We start from the raw sequence: 17,754 nt of genomic DNA, 5'->3' as shown, positions 1-17,754 counted from the left end.
CCTGATGGTCAGTGATGTTGTGCATCTTTTCATGCATCTGTTGGCTATTTTTATGTCTTCTTTGGAAAAATATCCATTCATGTCTTCTTAACTGGATTATTTGCTTTTTGGATGTTGAGTTTGATAAGTCCTTTATAGATTGTGGATACTAACCCTTTATCAGATATGTTGTTTGCAGATATATTCTGCCATTCCATAGCCTGACTTTTAGTTTTGATTATTTCCTTTGCTGTGCAGCACCTTTTTATTTTGGTGTAGCCCTAATAGTTTATTTTTGCTTTTGTTCCTCTTGCCTCAGGAGATACATCTATAAAGAAGTTGCCACAACTGATGTCAAAGAGGTTACTGCCTGTGCTATCTTCTAGGATTTTTATGATTTTCAGTTTCCCATTTAGGTCTTTCATCCGTTTTGAATTTATTTTTGTGTATGGTGTAAGAAAGTGGTCCAGATACATTCTTTTACATGTTGCTGTCCAATTTTCCTGACACCATTTGTTGAAGACACTGTCTTTTTTCCATTGGATATTCTTTCTTGCTGTGTTAAAGATTAGTTGACCATATAGTTGTAGGTTCATTTCTGGGTTTCCTATTCTGTTTCATTGATCTATGTGTCTATTTTTGTGCCAGTACCACACTGTCTTGATCACTACAGCTTTATAATATAACTTGAAATTGTGTTGCCTCCAGGTTTGCTTTTCTTTTTCAAGATAGCTTCGCCTATTTGGAATCTTTTATGGTTCCATACAAACTTTAGAATTGTCTGTCAAAAATGCTGGTGGTATTTTGATAGGGATTGCAATAAATCTGTAGATTGCCTTGGGAAGTATAGACATTTTAACAATTTTTGTTCTTTCTAATCCATGAGCATGGAATGATTTTCAATTTCTTTGTGTCATCTCCAATTTTTTAGTGTTTTATAGCTTTCAGAGTACAAATCTTTTACAAAATATGAAACAATTCACAAATTTTGCATGTCATCCTTGCTGAGGGGCCAAACTAACCGTCTCTGTGTCATTCCAATTTTAGTATATATGCTGCTGAAGCGAGTATTGTCTGTTAATGATTTTTTTTAAAAGTCCAATCTTCTCGATATTCTTCATGGTTTGAGAGATGCATATCTATTCTCTTTTTAGTCTCTATATTTGCAGACTGAGTTTTTATTATTTTAATCCATCTGCATGTATATATTCATTGCTTTTCTCTGACTGGCTTTCAGTTCTATATTTCTCCTTTCATTCTTTCAACCTTCAAATAAAGATTCTGCTGAGTACCCTAATGGTGTGGAAGGAGGATGAAGAAGAAATCAAGAATCTGGTTAACCTGTAAACTGGATTAGTCCTTAAATTACTAAGAATCTATTGCAGTACTAACAGTATGGTGCTAAAAATTAAATCTATCTATTTTTCCAATCAATCAAGTGACTCAGAAGTTCTAAGAAAGATAGGAAATAGAGAAAAAATAGGGTGGATATGGCAGACCAACTATAGTCCTCTGTCCTAACATTTCTTTTTTTAATTTAAATTCAATTAATTAACATATAGTGTATTATTAGTTTCAGAGGTAGAGTTTAGTGATTCATCGCTTGTGTGCTTGTTACATCAAGTGCTCTCCTTAATGCCCATCACCCAGTTACCCCATCCTCCCAACCACCTACCCTCCAGCAACCCTCAGTTTATTTCCTATAGTTCAGAGTCTCTAATGGTTTGTCTTCCTCTCTGATTTCATCTTATTTTATTTTCCCCTCCCTTCCCCTATGATCATTTGTTTTGTTTCTTAAATTCCACATATGAGTGAAACCATATGATAATTATCTTTCTCTAGTTGACTTACTTTGCTTAACATAATACCCTCTAGTTCCATCCATGTCGTTGCAAATGGTAAGATTTCGTTTTTTTGATGGCTGAGTAATATTCTATTGTATGTATATACCACATCTTCTTTATCCATTCATCTGCTGATGAATCCACCCATCTGCTGATGGACATCTGGGTTCTTTCCATATTTTGGTTATTGTGGACATTGCTGCTTTAAACATTGGTGTACAGGTGCCCCTTTGAATCACTATGTTTGTATTCTTTGGATAAATAGCTATAGTGCAATTGCTGGGTTGTAGGGTAGCTCTATTTTTAACTTTTTGAGGAACCTCCATATTGTTTTCCAGAGTGGGTATACTAGCTTGCATTCCCACCAAGTATGTGAGAGGGTTCACCTTTCTCTCCACCCTTATCAAAATCTGTTTGTTTCCTGATTTGTTAATTGTAGCCATTCTGACTAGTATGAGGTGGAGTCTCATTGTGGTTTTGGTTTGTAATTCCCTGATGCTGAGTGATGTTGAGCATTTTTTCATGTGTCTGTCGGCAATTTGTATATCTTCTTTGGAGAAATGCCTGTCCGTGTCTTCTGCCCATTTTTTGACTGGATTATTTATTTTGGGGGGTTTGAGGTTGATTAAGTTCCTTATAGATTTTTGGATAAAAGGTTAGTACCTTTTATCTGGTAAGACATTTGCAAATATCTTCTCCCATTCCGTAAGTTGTTTTTTAGTTTTGTTGACTGGTTCATTTGCTGGGCAAAAGCTTTTTATCTTAAGTCACAATAGTTCATTCTTGCTTTTGTTCCCCTGGCCTTTGTTCCAAGGGTGGTTCAACATGAGCATATCAATGTGATATACCATATTAGTAAAAGAAAGGACAAGAACCATATGATCCTCTCAATAGATGCAGAAAAAGCATTTGACAAAGTACAGCATCCTTTCTTGATTAAAACTCTACACAGTGTATGGATAGAGGGAACATACTTCAATATTATAAAGGCCATGTATGAAAAAACCCACAGCGAATATCATCCTCAATGGGGAAAAACTGAGAGCTTTTCCCCTAAGGTCAGGTACATGACAGGGATGTCCACTCTCACCACTGCTGTTCAACATAGTACTGGAAGTCCTAGCCTCATTAATCAGACATTAAAAAGAAATAAAAGGCTCCAAATCGGCAAAAAAAGAAGTCAAACTTTCACTCTTCACAGATGACATGATATCCTATGTTGAAAACCCAAAAGACTCCACCCCAAAATTGCTAGAACTCATACAGGAATTCAGCAAAGCGGCGGGTTATAAAAATCAATTCACAGAAGTCAACTGCATTTCTATACACTAACAATGTCCTAACATTTCTGATGACTAGCTGAGGAAGCCACAGACAGCCTAATGAATCTTAGTCCTTCAGCCATGAAGAACCTCCTGCATCACATTCTCAGTGGCAAGGAGTTTGGAGTGGAACGAAGTGGTAAGATTTAGTTACAGCATTTCCATTTTAGAGTGTTAGTTTTGTCTCATTGATTTTAAAATATGTTTCTTTTATCAGAGGAACCTTTCCCCCAACTAAATAGAACCTCAATATATGAAACAGTTAAAAGCAAAGCTGTCTTCTGTAACAAGATTTGGAAACTACTCTATGTCTCTTTTTTCTCCTTAAATGATATATCATCAAAGTAGATTACTATCATGTTTTGCTTTGAACTGTTCTATCTATTCCTTTACATTATCCTAAATCCCTACTGTAGGACAACAAACAAGCCCATCATTTGGAACTTTTTTTGTATTCCATTTGGCAGTAATTCAGTAGCAATTACAGTGGTATGTCTATGAATATGTAGCTGTTACAGTGCATCTGATATATCTTTTTACCTTTGAATTCAGATACATCTTGGGGTCCATCAAAAATTAAGCCTACACCTGCACTTGGTGGTTTGGCAGTGGTATTTGATATCAAGTATCTAAAACGGGGCAAATGAAAAAGGTCATGCTCAACTTTTAGGCTTAGGATAAATAAATACTTAATGTCAGATGAATGGATATTAGACCCTAGAGTGGTAACGGAAAGTTATAAAGCAGTGCTTCTTCAGCCTTACTGTGCATAAGAATCACTTGGGGAACTTGCTAAAATGCAAACTGATTCAGTAGGCCTGGAGTGTGACCCAAGATTCTACTAACAAAATCCTAGGTGATGCTGATGCTGCTGGTCTGTGGACCACACTTTGAATAACAAGGTTGTAGTTGATTAGTTGTATTTTATTATTATTAACCTAAAAGGAGGACATATATCTAAGTCTTTTAAGCATGGTGGAGAAAGTAATTTGAACCTGATTATCCTCTCACTTTCTGTTTAATCTGTCGTGCTATGTAGTTCGTCCCACTGATTCAAATGTTAGCCCTGCTATTTCTATCCATGAGATTGGTGCTGTTGGAGCAACCAAAACAGAACGAACTGGAATAATGCAATTAAAAAGTGAGATAAAGCAGGTAAGACATCTTGGGCTATCTTGAAAGATTAGCTGGGATATTGTCATGCTTAACATTCTTTTGAAATCAGACTTTGTTGGGATCGTGTATTTTTTTCACATCCTGCATTTAATTGGAGCCATTTCTTTTTCAGGTAGAATTTCGTAGACTATCTGTCTCAACTGAGAGTCAGGTGAAACAACTAGGGATCCTTTAACATAATTTAACCTGCCTTTATTCTATATAACATGCATGAGCCCATGGCCTTTTTACAAATAAGATAACAAACTACACAGTAGCTTGTTTGATTCTCTTTTGTAGTATTCATTTTATGGATAGCTTTCCTTTTCTGGACCAAACTATTTTGCTAATTTTAGGAGGAAAGTAATTTGTTTTTGATAACAAGAAGTTGTTCCTCTTTTTAGAATTAACATATAATTTTGGAATTAATTTTCTTTATGAAACTAGACTCCAATTCCTTGCTTTTAAGAACAGATACTAGGGAAAACCCCAGGATAGGGGAGGGACTTTTAAAAACTCTACTTTCAGGTCCTGTCCTCAAATTAGATTTTTATCATTGTCATGATAGAGGTATACAAAAGGTGTACGGACACATACAGGAAAAAACATCTAAGTCAGTCTGGGAGTTGGTGGGAGTCATCAAACATCATACTGTAGCCTAGTCACTACTTTTTCACTATGGATGAAAATAGGCAAATTATTATGCTCTACAAAGAAATACTTAATATAAACCTCCATAACTTCTTTCAAAACTCTGGGAAACGTGATTTCAGAGTATCTAAGCTGAGAAGGTACTGATTTGGTCTCCCCTAGTAGCACTTCTTATGAAAATCTTAAAACTACTCCTCCTGCCTTCAAAATTAATTTATGGTAGCTTGAAGAATTGAAGCACATCTGGAAGAGGAGAGACAAAATGGAAAGTTTGTTTGTTTGGGGTTTTGTAGTAGTCAGAACCATTTAGGACAAGAATGAGACCAATGCTTGAAGTTCAATTTGAAGAAAAGTTTTCATATTTATATTATGCAAGGGCAAGAACTGAATGGAATAAGAAAGGGCCTTGTAATAGAAAAATGTTCATCACTCCAGGTTTTTTCGCAGATAATTTGGATAATCTGAACATTTTCCAATCTGAAAGGTGAAAGAACTGTGCCTCATACTAAAGAGTTAAACTGATACTGTTGGTAAACAATCCTTGTTTTGGCTGAAGATGATTGGCTAAACATTTCCAGTTGTTTAGAGTTGCACAGTATTACTTACAAGTTCATTATATATTTAGAACTTGAAGTCTGTGTTCCCAGCTAGATTACTATGATATTAAGAACTTGACCTATCCAGCTATATCATTTAATTCTTTTTTTTTTACACATCCACTATCTATAGGACTTCAAGAAAGCCCAAATCATTAAGAATGTAATTTAGAGGATTGAAGGCCGTAAATTTTCATTACTTTCTAATTTCTAATTATTGGTTTCCACACTTACCTGCCTCTCTGATATTTTATGTTGTTCTAAATCTTTGTCTTGGGCAGCCTGGTGGCTCAGCAGTTTAGCACCGCTTTCAGCCCAGGGCCTGATCCTGGAGACCTGGGATCGAGTCCCACGTCGGGTTCCCTGCATGGAGCCTGCTTCTCCCTCTGCCTGTGTCTCTGACTCTTTCTGTGTGTGTCTCTCACGAATAAATAAAATCTTTTAAAAAAATAAATAAATCCTCGTCTCTACCACTCACCAATTCCCTTTTTTCTGATCATGGAAAACATATTTTTAAAGGAAGGGTTTTTTTACCCTTTACCATGACTTCTATCTAGAGTAAGGCTCTTTCATCAGCTTTTTAAATATCATACTGGCTAGTTACTTGAATTATCTGTAATTTTACTCTACTAATAACTTTTTAAAACACAAAAAAATGTTTGCCTTGCCTCATCACTCTTAAAATCTTATTTTCTCAATTTTTTTTATAGTCCAATGGTGGTCATCCCTTGGGTATAGATTTGATGTCACCGTCTTTTCTGGTAACTGCTGTTATATTATATACCAATCACAAGTGCTTTGAGTGTGCTGTTATATAATTCATGCCATACCCTGACTGAAAAAGAAAACAAATGAATCAAAAACTAAAATAAGTATAAATCAACTTCATGTATAGAGGTAAAATCTTTCCATTTGTTTTCCCAAAAGGGCAAGGAAGGCAGTTCAACTCCAGCCTCTTTTCCATTTCAGAAAGCAAAATTCAATTTATTAAGTATTTGTTAGGTGTCTGTTTATGCATTTATTCTTTCAACTAATTAATTGCATGCCTACTATGTGCCAGGCACTGTACTAGATGGTATCAGCATCCCCTGGGAACTTCTTAGAAATGTAAAATCTTGGTCCCCACCCTAGGCCTACTGGATCAGAAAGGCATGAGTGAGGCCTAGCAATCTGTGTTTCAATATGCTTTCTAGGTGATTCTCATGCACCTTTAAGTTTGAAAACCACTGGATTAGCTATTATTCTGATTATTAATTTGTTTAGTAAATATTAATTGACTAACAATTTTATGCCAGGCACTGGAAATAAAATAGGGAACAAAGCACATATGGTCCTTTCCCTCATGAAGTTTACATTTTAGGAAGACTGATCTTGGATTAAATTTCCTTGGTTTAAAGTAATGATTTCTTAAATCAATTTCTTAAACTGAAGAGATTAAGGCAACTCCAACTTTGGTCTTTCTTTTTTTTTTAAGATTGTATTAGCTCTCATGGGTCCCTTGAATTTCCATATGAATGTTAGGATAAGCTTGTCAATTTCTGCAAAGAACCCAATTGGAATTATGATGAAGATTGTGTTCAATCTGTAGATAAATTTCAAGAGTATTGCCATCTTAACAATGTTAAGTCTTCTGACCTATCAACCTGGGATATCTTTCCATTTATTTAGGTCTTTAAATTCTTTCAACATGACTTACAGTTTTCAGAGTATGTGTTTTACACTTCTTTTGTTAAATTTATTCCTAAGTATTTTATTCTTTCAGATGCTATTTTAAATGAAATTGTTTTCTTAATTTCATTTTCAGACTGTTGATTGCTACTATTTAGAAATACAATTGGTTTTTATATTGATCTTATATTGTGCAATTTTACTGAACTCATTTATTAGTTCTAATTGTTTTTCCATGAATTCCTTCTATATATGATCATGTCATCTGCAGATGTAGTTTTACTTCTTCCTTTCCATCCTGGATGATTTTTATTTCTTTTCTTGCTTAATAGCATTGGATAGAACCTCCAGTGCAATGCTGATTAAAAGTAGCAAGAGTAAAAAACTTTTTTTTGGAGAGTAAGAGAGAGCACACGTTGGGGGTGAGGGAGGAGGGGCAGAGGGAGAGAGAGAAAGAAAGAGAGAGAGAATCTTAAGCAGGTTCCATGCCCGACATGGAGCCTAACACAGGGCTTGATTTCACGACCCTGAGATCATGACCTGAGCCAAAATCAAAAGTTGGATGCCTTTTTTTTTTTTAAAGTTGGATGCTTACCTGACTAATCCATCCAGGCATAATAGAAGCATTTATAACGTAAATTTCTCTTTAAGCACTGTTTTAGTGCATCCCTTAAGTTTTGATATGTTGTATTTTCATTTTCATTTATCTCAGAGTGTCATCAAATTTTCCTTGTGATTTCCTTCTTAAGTCACCAGTTATTTAGATGTGTATTGTCTAATTTCCACATATTTGTAAATTTCCTAAATGTCCTTCTGTTACTGATTTCTAAATTTAATTTCATTGTAGTCAGAGAACATGCTTTGTCTGATTTCAATTCTTTTAATTTGATTGAGGCTTGTCTTATAGCCCATAAAAGCAACAAACTAAACCATAGACCAGCTAGAAGTTTAACAGAGAGATAACCAAGGAAGGAGACACCTAAGAAGCTCCCAGATGATCAGTATTTTTATGGCTCTTTTGTAAGTATCACTAGATTGCTTTCTAAAAGGATGGTACCAGTTTACGTTGTTTCTAGCTATTCAGAGGTCTACTGCTTCACTGTGACTTATTTATCTTGGGTATTATACTTAATATGTGGTTTCTAATTCTAGCGTGTTCATTATTCACCATGCCTATAATACTTTATCAGAGGAACAGAGATGACTTTTGCTTTCTATTCTTTCCTCTCCTCTTCTCCCAAGTCACCTGGACCATCTGTGGCTCCAAGTATTGGGTCCTTTCCTAGTGCATATGGTCAACAGACATCTAAAGATCGTCAAGGTCAGTGGCAACGCCGAAGGCGGCTAGATGGAGCACTGAACAGAGTCCCAGTTGGATTTTATCAAAAAGTATGGAAAGTTTTACAGAAGGTGAGCATAACACATTGCAGATGTCTATTTATTTTCCCCCTTGATATCTTCAGTCTCCTTGGCTGAAATATGACATGACTGTGACATCACTACAATTATGTAAATGTCATATACTCCTATGGACAAAGCCTAGAAAAAGACCTAATCAATGAAGTTGATTTGTTATTTTGATATTATGTAAGACTTAGTCTTTTTTATATTATTGTTTATAAATTAGATTTCAAAAATCATCACTTCTCTGCTTTTGGCCATAGTTGAACATTGTTGGATACTGTGATACATTTGCTCTGTATCAAATTTGGTGACAAAGAGCCCACTTTTTGTAGCTATTGTAGAGTGGAAAATGTTATTTGTAGCAATGCTCTGATGCTATTGTAAAATGACTGTGGTATCGTGGGAGCTAGTGTAAGAAGGCTTAACTTCTATTTTTTCTTGGGTGAAAACTACTAAATAAATGCAAGATCATAATGATGCTAATGGTCCGAGGACTCTGTTGGTGTGACCAATTTTTGTTATTCTTTCAAAGGCCTAGTTTGCCAAAGACACTTAAGGGGATGTCACACCACTATGATTGTGACAGTTTTAGAGGGCCAAGAAGACCACTGTACTTGTTCATAGGTTTCATTTATAGTCTCTTAGGTGCCACTTCATCGCCCTTGGCAAGGACCTGAAGAAAATTTCATCCAGGACTTCAAAACCTTTAGTTATGTTTCTCCTTTTAGCACACTGATATTCTTCCAGGTACAGAAACAGGTGATCTTTTAGAAAGGTAAAAGTTGATTCCTCTGACTACCAGCTTTGGCAATCTTCTTTTCTTTTCTTTTTTTTTTTTTTTTCTTTCAGACACTGATTATCTTTTATTTATTTTTTTTAATTTATTTTTTATTGGTGTTCAATTTACTAACATACAGAATAACCCCCAAGCCCATCACCCATTCACTCCCACCCCCCGCCCTCCTCCCCTTCTACCACCCCTAGTTCGTTTCCCAGAGTTAGCAGTCTTTACGTTCTGTCTCCCTTTCTGATATTTCCCACACATTTCTTCTCCCTTCCCTTATATTCCCTTTCACTATTATTTATATTCCCCAAATGAATGAGAACATATAATGTTTGTCCTTCTCCAACTGACTTACTTCACTCAGCATAATACCCTCCAGTTCCATCCACGTTGAAGCAAATGGTGGGTATTTGTCATTTCTAATAGCTGAGTAATATTCCATTGTATACATAAACCACATCTTCTTTATCCATTCATCTTTCGTTGGACACCGAGGCTCCTTCCACAGTTGGCTATCGTGGCCATAGTAACTTCTTGCAAGATACATCCACGAAGGCAAAAGAAACAAAAGCAAAAATGAACTATTGGGACTTCATCAAGATAAGAAGCTTTTGCACAGCAAAGGATACAGTCAACAAAACTCAAAGACAACCTACAGAATGGGAGAAGATATTTGCAAATGACATATCAGATAAAGGGCTAGTTTCCAAGATCTATAAAGAACTTATCAAACTCAACACCAAAGAAACAAACAATCCAATCATGAAATGGGCAAAAGACATGAACAGAAATCTCACAGAGGAAGACATAGACATGGCCAACATGCACATGAGAAAATGCTCTGCATCACTTGCCATCAGGGAAATACAAATCAAAACCACAATGAGATACCACCTCACACCAGTGAGAATGGGGAAAATTAACAAGGCAGGAAACAACAAATGTTGGAGAGGATGCGGAGAAAAGGGAACCCTCATACACTGTTGGTGGGAATGTGAACTGGTGCAGCCACTCTGGAAAACTGTGTGGAGGTTCCTCAAACAGTTAAAAATATACCTGCCCTACGACCCAGCAATTGCACTGTTGGGGATTTACCCCAAAGATACAAATGCAATGAAACGCCGGGACACCTGCACCCCGATGTTTATGGCAATCTTCTTTTCAAAGAGTACTTAAAACTTGCTTTCTTCCGTCTAACTTCTACAGACAGGTAGTTTACCTGTGCAGTGATGCCTGGGCTATCACAATTAGATTCCACAGACATGTAGTAAGTGCTGTTCTACCCCAGATACCATGGAAGGTATCTGTTCTGGTCACTAAGGAGTTTAATCCATACTTATCTTCTTAAACAGGAGCTATGATGCAAACCCAAAATGTGTTATGATAAAGGTGCAAAACCACAAGGCCTTGAGAATATAAGAAAAGGAACATTTAAATATGACTAGGAAGACTGAGTATTTTGTGGCATAATCAAAACATGAAATGAAATCCTGATGTGAGAGGAAAAACAAATGTCCTCTGCTGTTTCATTCCATTCGTTTTAAAGTATGAATGTAACATAATTACTTTGCACATACATTTGCAGACTAGTAATTCTCTGTGCAAGGACTGTTATTTGGCATATGAAACTTGGGATAGAAGTGTCTGGTACCAGAGTCAGTAAACCTGTGGGATTGGAATCTTTGTCTGTGGCTTAATATATATTGTTTTGATTTATTTGACATCTAAAAGGGCAAGTCATTAATTCCTATTGCTTTTTAATAATTGAGTTGATGGTGAGAGAGAAGATAAAATATCATTCATTTGTATATTTCTTGAGCATTTACTGTGCACTGGACACTGTCCTAGCTGCTCACAGCAATACAGTAAAGAACAAAATAGACAACAGTCTCTGTTGTTATGGAATTTACATTCTGCTAGGGAGAGACAAGCAGTAAATAGTAAACATAATAAATAGGTAAATTATGTAGAATGTTAAAAGATGGCAATACTATAGAAAAAAGTACAGTAGGGTGAGGGCATGAAGAATGCTGATGGAGGGACCCTAACTAGAAAAAGCAACTATGCCTGTCTGAAGATGCAGATTTTGAGTTTTATTCAGCCTAAAAATCTTTCTGAAAACCTATTTGTGATGAGTCTGGGACCTAGCATGATATTCTCTCTGGTAGTCTCTGAATGTTTGGGGCTAGCCTCTCCCAGAAGGTAGACTGTCTCTATATCCCTTCCACTCCTTTAAATAGAGGGTAAATCTTGCATGTCTTGTAGTCCAACCCTGCTTATTGCCACATAGTAATCATAACCCCTTGGCAAGGACACTTGGGCTATAGTGCTCTTCACTGGCCTATGATTACTCAGCATCTACCTCATGGAGTACACTTAGAAATACTAAGTGTCTCCTTACAGGCCCCCAGTTGTCAGCATATCCTTGGTGACATCATGTTTTTGCTGTTTTGCAGTGTCATGGACTCTCTGTGGAAGGTTTTGTTCTTCCTTCTTCAACCACTAGAGAGGTGAGATTCTGTGTCTTTCACATATATGTGATTGATGGTTTGTGTAGCTAACGCAGTGATCATTTTTAAAAATAATGGTTCTATGAGTCTAAATAAACATGAAATGCATTGAAGAAAAGAGAGAATGTTCTTTAAAAACAGAATGGGAATATGAGAGAGCAATTATGTATTATATTAATTATATAAGGACAGCCTTGCTTAATGGTTGACTAAATTAGGCTGGTTTATGTGAGTGTTGCCAGATTTGGAGAGGGCAGACAAGATAGAAATCTAAGAATGGATGACATCTCATGCCCCCATCCTTCTAATCCCCCACTTTTCTCTAGTAAGATGCTTCTAGACTTTTAGATTATGAACTAGTAGTCCTCACCTCTAACTCTGTGCCACAGCAACCTGAGCTCCCAACTCCAATTTAGCAAATTAAAATCTCCAGAGATGGGCCTGAGCATCTGTACTTTAAAAGAAATCCTTAGAATGAGTCTGATTTATAACCATGGTTGGAAAACTTGCTATAAACCACAGACATGTATTATCGGGTGGTTTTATATATTCCTTTTTGCCCAGTCACATAGAAATTATAAAGAAATAGCCTTGGGGCACCTGGATGGCTCAGTAGTTGAGCATCTGCCTTTGGCTTAGGTCGTGATCCCAGGGTCCTAGGATCGAGTCCCGCATCAGGCTCCCCTCGGGGAGCCTGCTTCTCCCTCTGCCTATGTTTCTGCCTTTCTCTCTGTGTATCTCATGAATAAATAAATAAAATCTTCTTAACAAAAAGAAATTGACTTTATACAAAATCAACAGAGGAACTAGAATTAGCAAATTAGGAATAGTAAGATTGGAAAGAAAATTCTCAAAAACACTGGAGTTGTTGCAGATAATGGTTGGAGGGGCGGGTGCAAAAAGCTAATGCTATGCTTCAGGGCTTCACTCTTGCCTGTAAGCCTCTCCTCTAATAAAGAACACTGTGTCCTCTATTTGTCCTTTCTCTGCTTTTAAGCAAGGTTGAAATGTTAATATAATTAATAACAATACATACCTGAATGGTACCTTTAAGAATCTTCAAAGTACCTTCACACATTCTTTAATTTGATCATCAACACAGGTATGTGAGACAGCTAAGGAAGGGATTGTAGTTCCCAGTTTACAGCTAAGGAAACAAATTTAGAGAAATGAATTGTTCAAGGTCATAGGACTAGTAACTGACAAAGATAGGACTTGAACCCTGGTCTTTAAAGTCCAAATCTACAGTTTCACCCTAAAGTCTATACTCACACAATTTTACCAAAAACTATTCCTCAATCCCCTTCACCCTAAAATAACTTATTTCTTCATGCCCATTTTAATCTAGCAGAATATAAATGTTTTTGCATAACTCTAGTCATCATGTAAATACAATTTTAAGTTCTGCATAAAATTTTCTTTTATGCACAGTTGTCCTACTTATTCTCTTAAATGGCTCTATAAAAACTCAGGAAGTTGCTGTTCCGTGATGTGCCATTATTTACACAACCAGTCCCATGTTTAGATTACTCTCAGTTTTATACTTGTGACTAATGCTGCTATAAATACTCTTGCACATAGGGCTTTTTTCTCTCTTGAATTATTAACTTAGGATGAACTCTCAGAAATAGAACTGTGGGTTAGAGGGCACTAGTGCTTTTATGACTCTTGTTATGCATTGCCAGATTGGCCTTCCAAAGAGATTGAACCAATTTACTCACTCCAGTACTTTAAAGAAGACTGAGCAGCGCTCTTGACTCCAGTGCCTTTACTGCCTTTCAGAAGAGGTGCCTCCTGGATGATGGGCTCTTAGGAATTGATTTTCTGTTTCTCTATCACAGATGACTCCAGGCGAGATTAAATTCTCTGTTCATGTGGAGTCTGTCCTGAATCGTGTACCTCAGCCTGAGTACCGCCAGCTTCTGGTAGAAGCCATCCTTGTCCTCACCATGATGGCAGATATTGAAATTCATAGTATCGGAAGCATCATTGCTGTGGAAAAAATAGTGCATATTGCTAATGACTTGTTCCTTCAAGAACAGGTAGGCAAACTGCAAACCTGTTGTTTTCTCAAAGGGGAATGTAGGACACTAACCTAACTGCATTCAGAACTCTTCACGCAGCCAAAGTCACTTTCTTGTGCCCTCTTACTCATAGCTCTTCTCTGGGCCCTCTTTGTAGTGGCTCTGAACACTGTTTGCAGAAGAAGTGGGCGGTGGGACGACCTCCATCTTTCACCAAGTGTTTTTATGATTGTGTTAGATAGTAAAGTTGCCTGGAACTCTGCAGGAGGTTTCTATGCTTTTCATCATATTTCAATCTTCTTATCCCATGACTTTCTATAGCAAGAAGGACTTAATAAGAGTCTATTGGATAGCATATCCTTTTTGGATTATTAAGGAAAAGAGAAGATTTGATTTTGCCTTGCTTTGGTTTTGTTTTTGCATTTGCTACTAACCTATATAGGAAAATATTAAAGGGAGCCTTTTAATTCTACATTTAAAAAGTTTTTCTCAGTGTACCTTCTTCCAGGAAATTAGCCACATTTAGGAAATGCAAACTATTTAATCAAAAGCTTTCCAAAAGGTTCCTAGATAAAGAATAGGACTACTAAGGTGAAGGGCATGCACTGTTGTCAATAGGAAAATCTCCAAAATATGTAATAGGCATTTCATCCTGTTAGGCACTGTGGGGGCAGTGCAAAAGAAATCAAAATTATTTTGATTTTCCAGGACGGTCCTAATTTTAAATATTCCAGATTGCTGTTAGTCTGTGTAATAGAAAATGTGATTCCTTTTAGGCATGGACTCTAGTCTGTTTGAATTAAGTTGACTTAGAAAGAAATAATAACCAAACACAAGATAAAATAATACATGCCAAAATCAGTAGTACTAGGAAGATTCAGACCAAAGTTCCTCTGGGATGGTTTATAGGTATTAACAATTGACTCTACAACTCGTTTAATTGTTGTGTTTACCTTTCAACAATTTTAAGCAATTAATACTTTTAAAATAATGCCATAGGATTTGGGTATCTAATACAAAATGCATGTACAGAAATTAATATTTCACATTTTGTACATAACTCTGGTCCCTTCCTACCTAAACAGCCTAAGATCCAACTAGTTGGTGATGGGGTGGAGGCTCTGAGTTATCCTAATCAGGACTTTAAGTAGTGGGATTAGTAATTTTTCCTTTCCCTTGTGTTCTCCCACCCTTAAAAACCAAACAGAAAACCCTCGGTGCAGATGATACCATGTTGGCAAAGGATCCTGCGTCTGGCATCTGTACTCTTCTGTATGACAGCGCACCCAGTGGCAGGTTTGGCACCATGACCTACCTCTCCAAGGCAGCTGCCACCTACGTACAGGAATTCCTGCCCCACAGCATCTGTGCCATGCAGTGAGGCCTTTGAGCCCTGGCTGCTGGGAGCCTTTTGACAGCTGGTTCCTGCCTCGGTTGATTGTGCATGGAACTGAGATATGTTGGCCTGATCACTCCTACCCTGCCCCTTTCCATCCCATCCCACCCAAGAGGCGGAATGAATTTTTCCGATAAACCAATTGCTTTAGAAGTGAACCCCTGGCCTGGAGGACTATGCTCACCCAGGCACTTCATCCGTAGGCCTTAATTCTTTCATGAACCATGAGAGTTTGCATGTGTTTTTTATTCTCTAGGTCTATTAACTACTGTGTGGAGAGCAGGTATTAATAATAACTTACTACTACAGTTCGGTGGTTCTTATGTATAGTTTTATCATGTGAATGAGTGGTGGGCACTTTGGGACATTATCTCAAGTGGGTAAACCCTAAATTGTTGGATTTTATACTGCCATAAATTGGAAATGTCTGTTCTAAGTGCCTTCTCTGGGGAAAAGAGAATACCAAATCATGGTTTCCTTCTTTACTCACATGTTGCCCCCACTGAGTGATGAACTCCTCTCTGTATAGAATTATTGTCCCTGCTTTTGCCTTCTCTGTATCTGCAGACATAATTGCTACTCTCCCTTTGGGGAAAAAGCAAAAAATGCAAGTTCAGTGTCTATATTTAAAAATTTCTATATCAATAACTGAAATCACACTTTATGAAGATTGTTGGTACTCAGAGATGTATCCACAGCAGAAAATGCAGAATAACCCAGGAGCCAGGAGTCCAATTCCAAAAAGGAAGGGAGAAGAGAAGATGCCTGTGTGCTGTCTTACACCTGGGGAGCAGAGAGGGAATCAGGTAGGTTAGTGCCCCGAAGAGAGCCTTGTGCACCAACTTTCGCCTCTGAAGAGTTGGCCCACACACAACACGCACAGGAATTGAAGTCTGTGTCTTTGGCAAAAAGGAATCCAGCAGTCCAGTCTACAGGTGCCTTACCAAGCAGTCCTTCCTTGGTGGTCATTACCTGTTTCTGTCTCACTCACCTACTCACCTTCTACAGCATCCAGCACCCCACCCACCACCAACTCCCTGCCCTCCCATCTGTTCTTAAACTCCTCACCTGCACTCCCCCCCCCACTTGCCTCTAGTGTTCAGAGCTATGCATATTTTGATATCTGCTTCTTGTCAATACCTGCATTTGGGTACGTGTCTAAGCAGACATGGGAATTTTTGATGTGTCTGTATACCTATCTGTATCTACATTTGGCTGACTATGTAAATATGTGTTATGTGGATGGTAGTGACTGTGGCCTTGGGCTGACAGAGCAGGTGCAGTAGAGGAATCCTTGAGTCCTTTTCCCCAGTCCCGGGTTTAGATAGCCTTGTTTGAAGAATGTTTCACCTAACTCTGTCTTATTTTGGGCTGCTGTAACAAAATACTGTAGACTGGGTGCCATCAAAAACAAGCATTTATTTTTCACGTTTCTAGAGGCTGACAGGGCCAAGACCAATGTGCCTGCAGATTCAACACCTGGTGAAGCCCATCTTCCTGGTTTGCCAAAATGGCCACCTCCTTGCTGTGCGACTTCACATGGCAGAGAAAGGGGGGAGGGCGGGCACCCTCATCTCTTTTTCTTCTTAATGAGGCCACTAATTTTGTCATGTCATGACTTCATCTAATCCTGATTACCTTCCAAAGGCCTCCACCTCCTAATACTATTGTATTGGGGATGAAGGCTTCAAGATACGAATTTTGGAGGGAAACCAGTATTTATTGCATAGCACTTTCCTTGCCCTTATTTATGTGAAAAGACTCTTCTAATTTTCCTGTTTGCACTCAGGTAACTTCCTACTTTAATTATTTCCTTTCTTTCAGATCCTTCAGATTTTTCTCCAAGACTCAGGGTAGGGATGGGGAGTACTCTAAGAAATTCTCACAGAACCAGTGACAATCTTTTGTGTACATGAATAGGTGAGCATAGTAAGTAGGGTAATAGAAAACAGGGGAAATGAGAGAGGATGGCCAACCTTTTTTAGTATGTCTCTTAGAACAAATGGAAACACACAGTAAGTAGCTTTCAGATTATGTGATTTTTTTGGTCCCTTGTAAAAATAATTTACAATTTGTTCTGAAACTGTTTGTCTTTTCACTGGCTGCAAGTGTACCCCAACCACAAGAAGTATGTCTGGAGCGGCACAGGTGAAAACCCCCACTCTCTTCCATGCTAAGTTGCCTGAACTGACACTGATGTCTGCATTTCCCCTGTGTTTAAAGTTGCCTGTCACTATGCTCTCCATGCAGTGCTACTTGACATTTAAAGCAACTTTTTAGAAAACTTAATTTGTATTTTGTTCATGTTAAGCATGTGATACTAAAAGACACTTCGGACTTTTTTTTAAGCCCTTATGTTTTGAAAATAGAATTAAAAATTGGAATGTCCAATTAAATTATGTTTGATGCCAGTGTGCAAAA

The 17,754-nt window shown here is 37.5% G+C and overlaps 1 protein-coding gene, 1 long non-coding RNA gene and 1 other non-coding gene across 14 annotated transcripts in view; 1 reads left to right on the top strand and 2 right to left on the bottom strand.

The window, feature by feature from the left end:
- PHKA1 (phosphorylase kinase regulatory subunit alpha 1) overlaps positions 1-17,754 on the top strand; it is a 179,730-nt gene extending 161,976 nt beyond the window's left edge. For 4 of the 12 annotated variants that reach the window (XM_049107931.1, XM_025466197.3, XM_025466194.3 and 1 more), the window contains 8 exons: positions 3,183-3,284; positions 4,185-4,300; positions 4,434-4,472; positions 6,258-6,308; positions 8,458-8,625; positions 11,860-11,913; positions 13,755-13,955; positions 15,145-17,754. In XM_049107931.1, the coding sequence (XP_048963888.1) occupies positions 3,183-3,284; positions 4,185-4,300; positions 4,434-4,472; positions 6,258-6,308; positions 8,458-8,625; positions 11,860-11,913; positions 13,755-13,955; positions 15,145-15,318 (905 nt within the window). In that variant the 3' untranslated portion in view covers positions 15,319-17,754. Of the gene's footprint in view, positions 1-3,182; positions 3,285-4,184; positions 4,301-4,433; positions 4,473-5,828; positions 6,219-6,257; positions 6,309-8,109; positions 8,236-8,457; positions 8,626-11,859; positions 11,914-13,754; positions 13,956-15,144 lie in introns of those variants that run through there. The other 8 variants (XM_025466201.3, XM_025466196.3, XR_003143883.3 and 5 more) reach the window with 7 other exon arrangements.
- LOC112671957 (U6 spliceosomal RNA) lies at positions 943-1,050 on the bottom strand. Its single transcript, XR_003143943.1, has one exon. It is a non-coding gene; the product is annotated as a U6 spliceosomal RNA (small nuclear RNA).
- LOC118353710 (uncharacterized) lies at positions 9,604-13,772 on the bottom strand. Its single transcript, XR_004813049.2, has 3 exons — positions 13,635-13,772; positions 12,950-13,060; positions 9,604-9,936 (listed from the first exon to the last, which is right to left on the bottom strand). It is a non-coding gene; the product is annotated as an uncharacterized LOC118353710 (long non-coding RNA).

This window comes from Canis lupus, chromosome X, assembly GCF_003254725.2.
Source record: "Canis lupus dingo isolate Sandy chromosome X, ASM325472v2, whole genome shotgun sequence".
NCBI classification, from domain to species: domain Eukaryota; kingdom Metazoa; phylum Chordata; class Mammalia; order Carnivora; family Canidae; genus Canis; species Canis lupus.
This window is presented reverse-complemented; position numbering and strand designations above follow the sequence as displayed.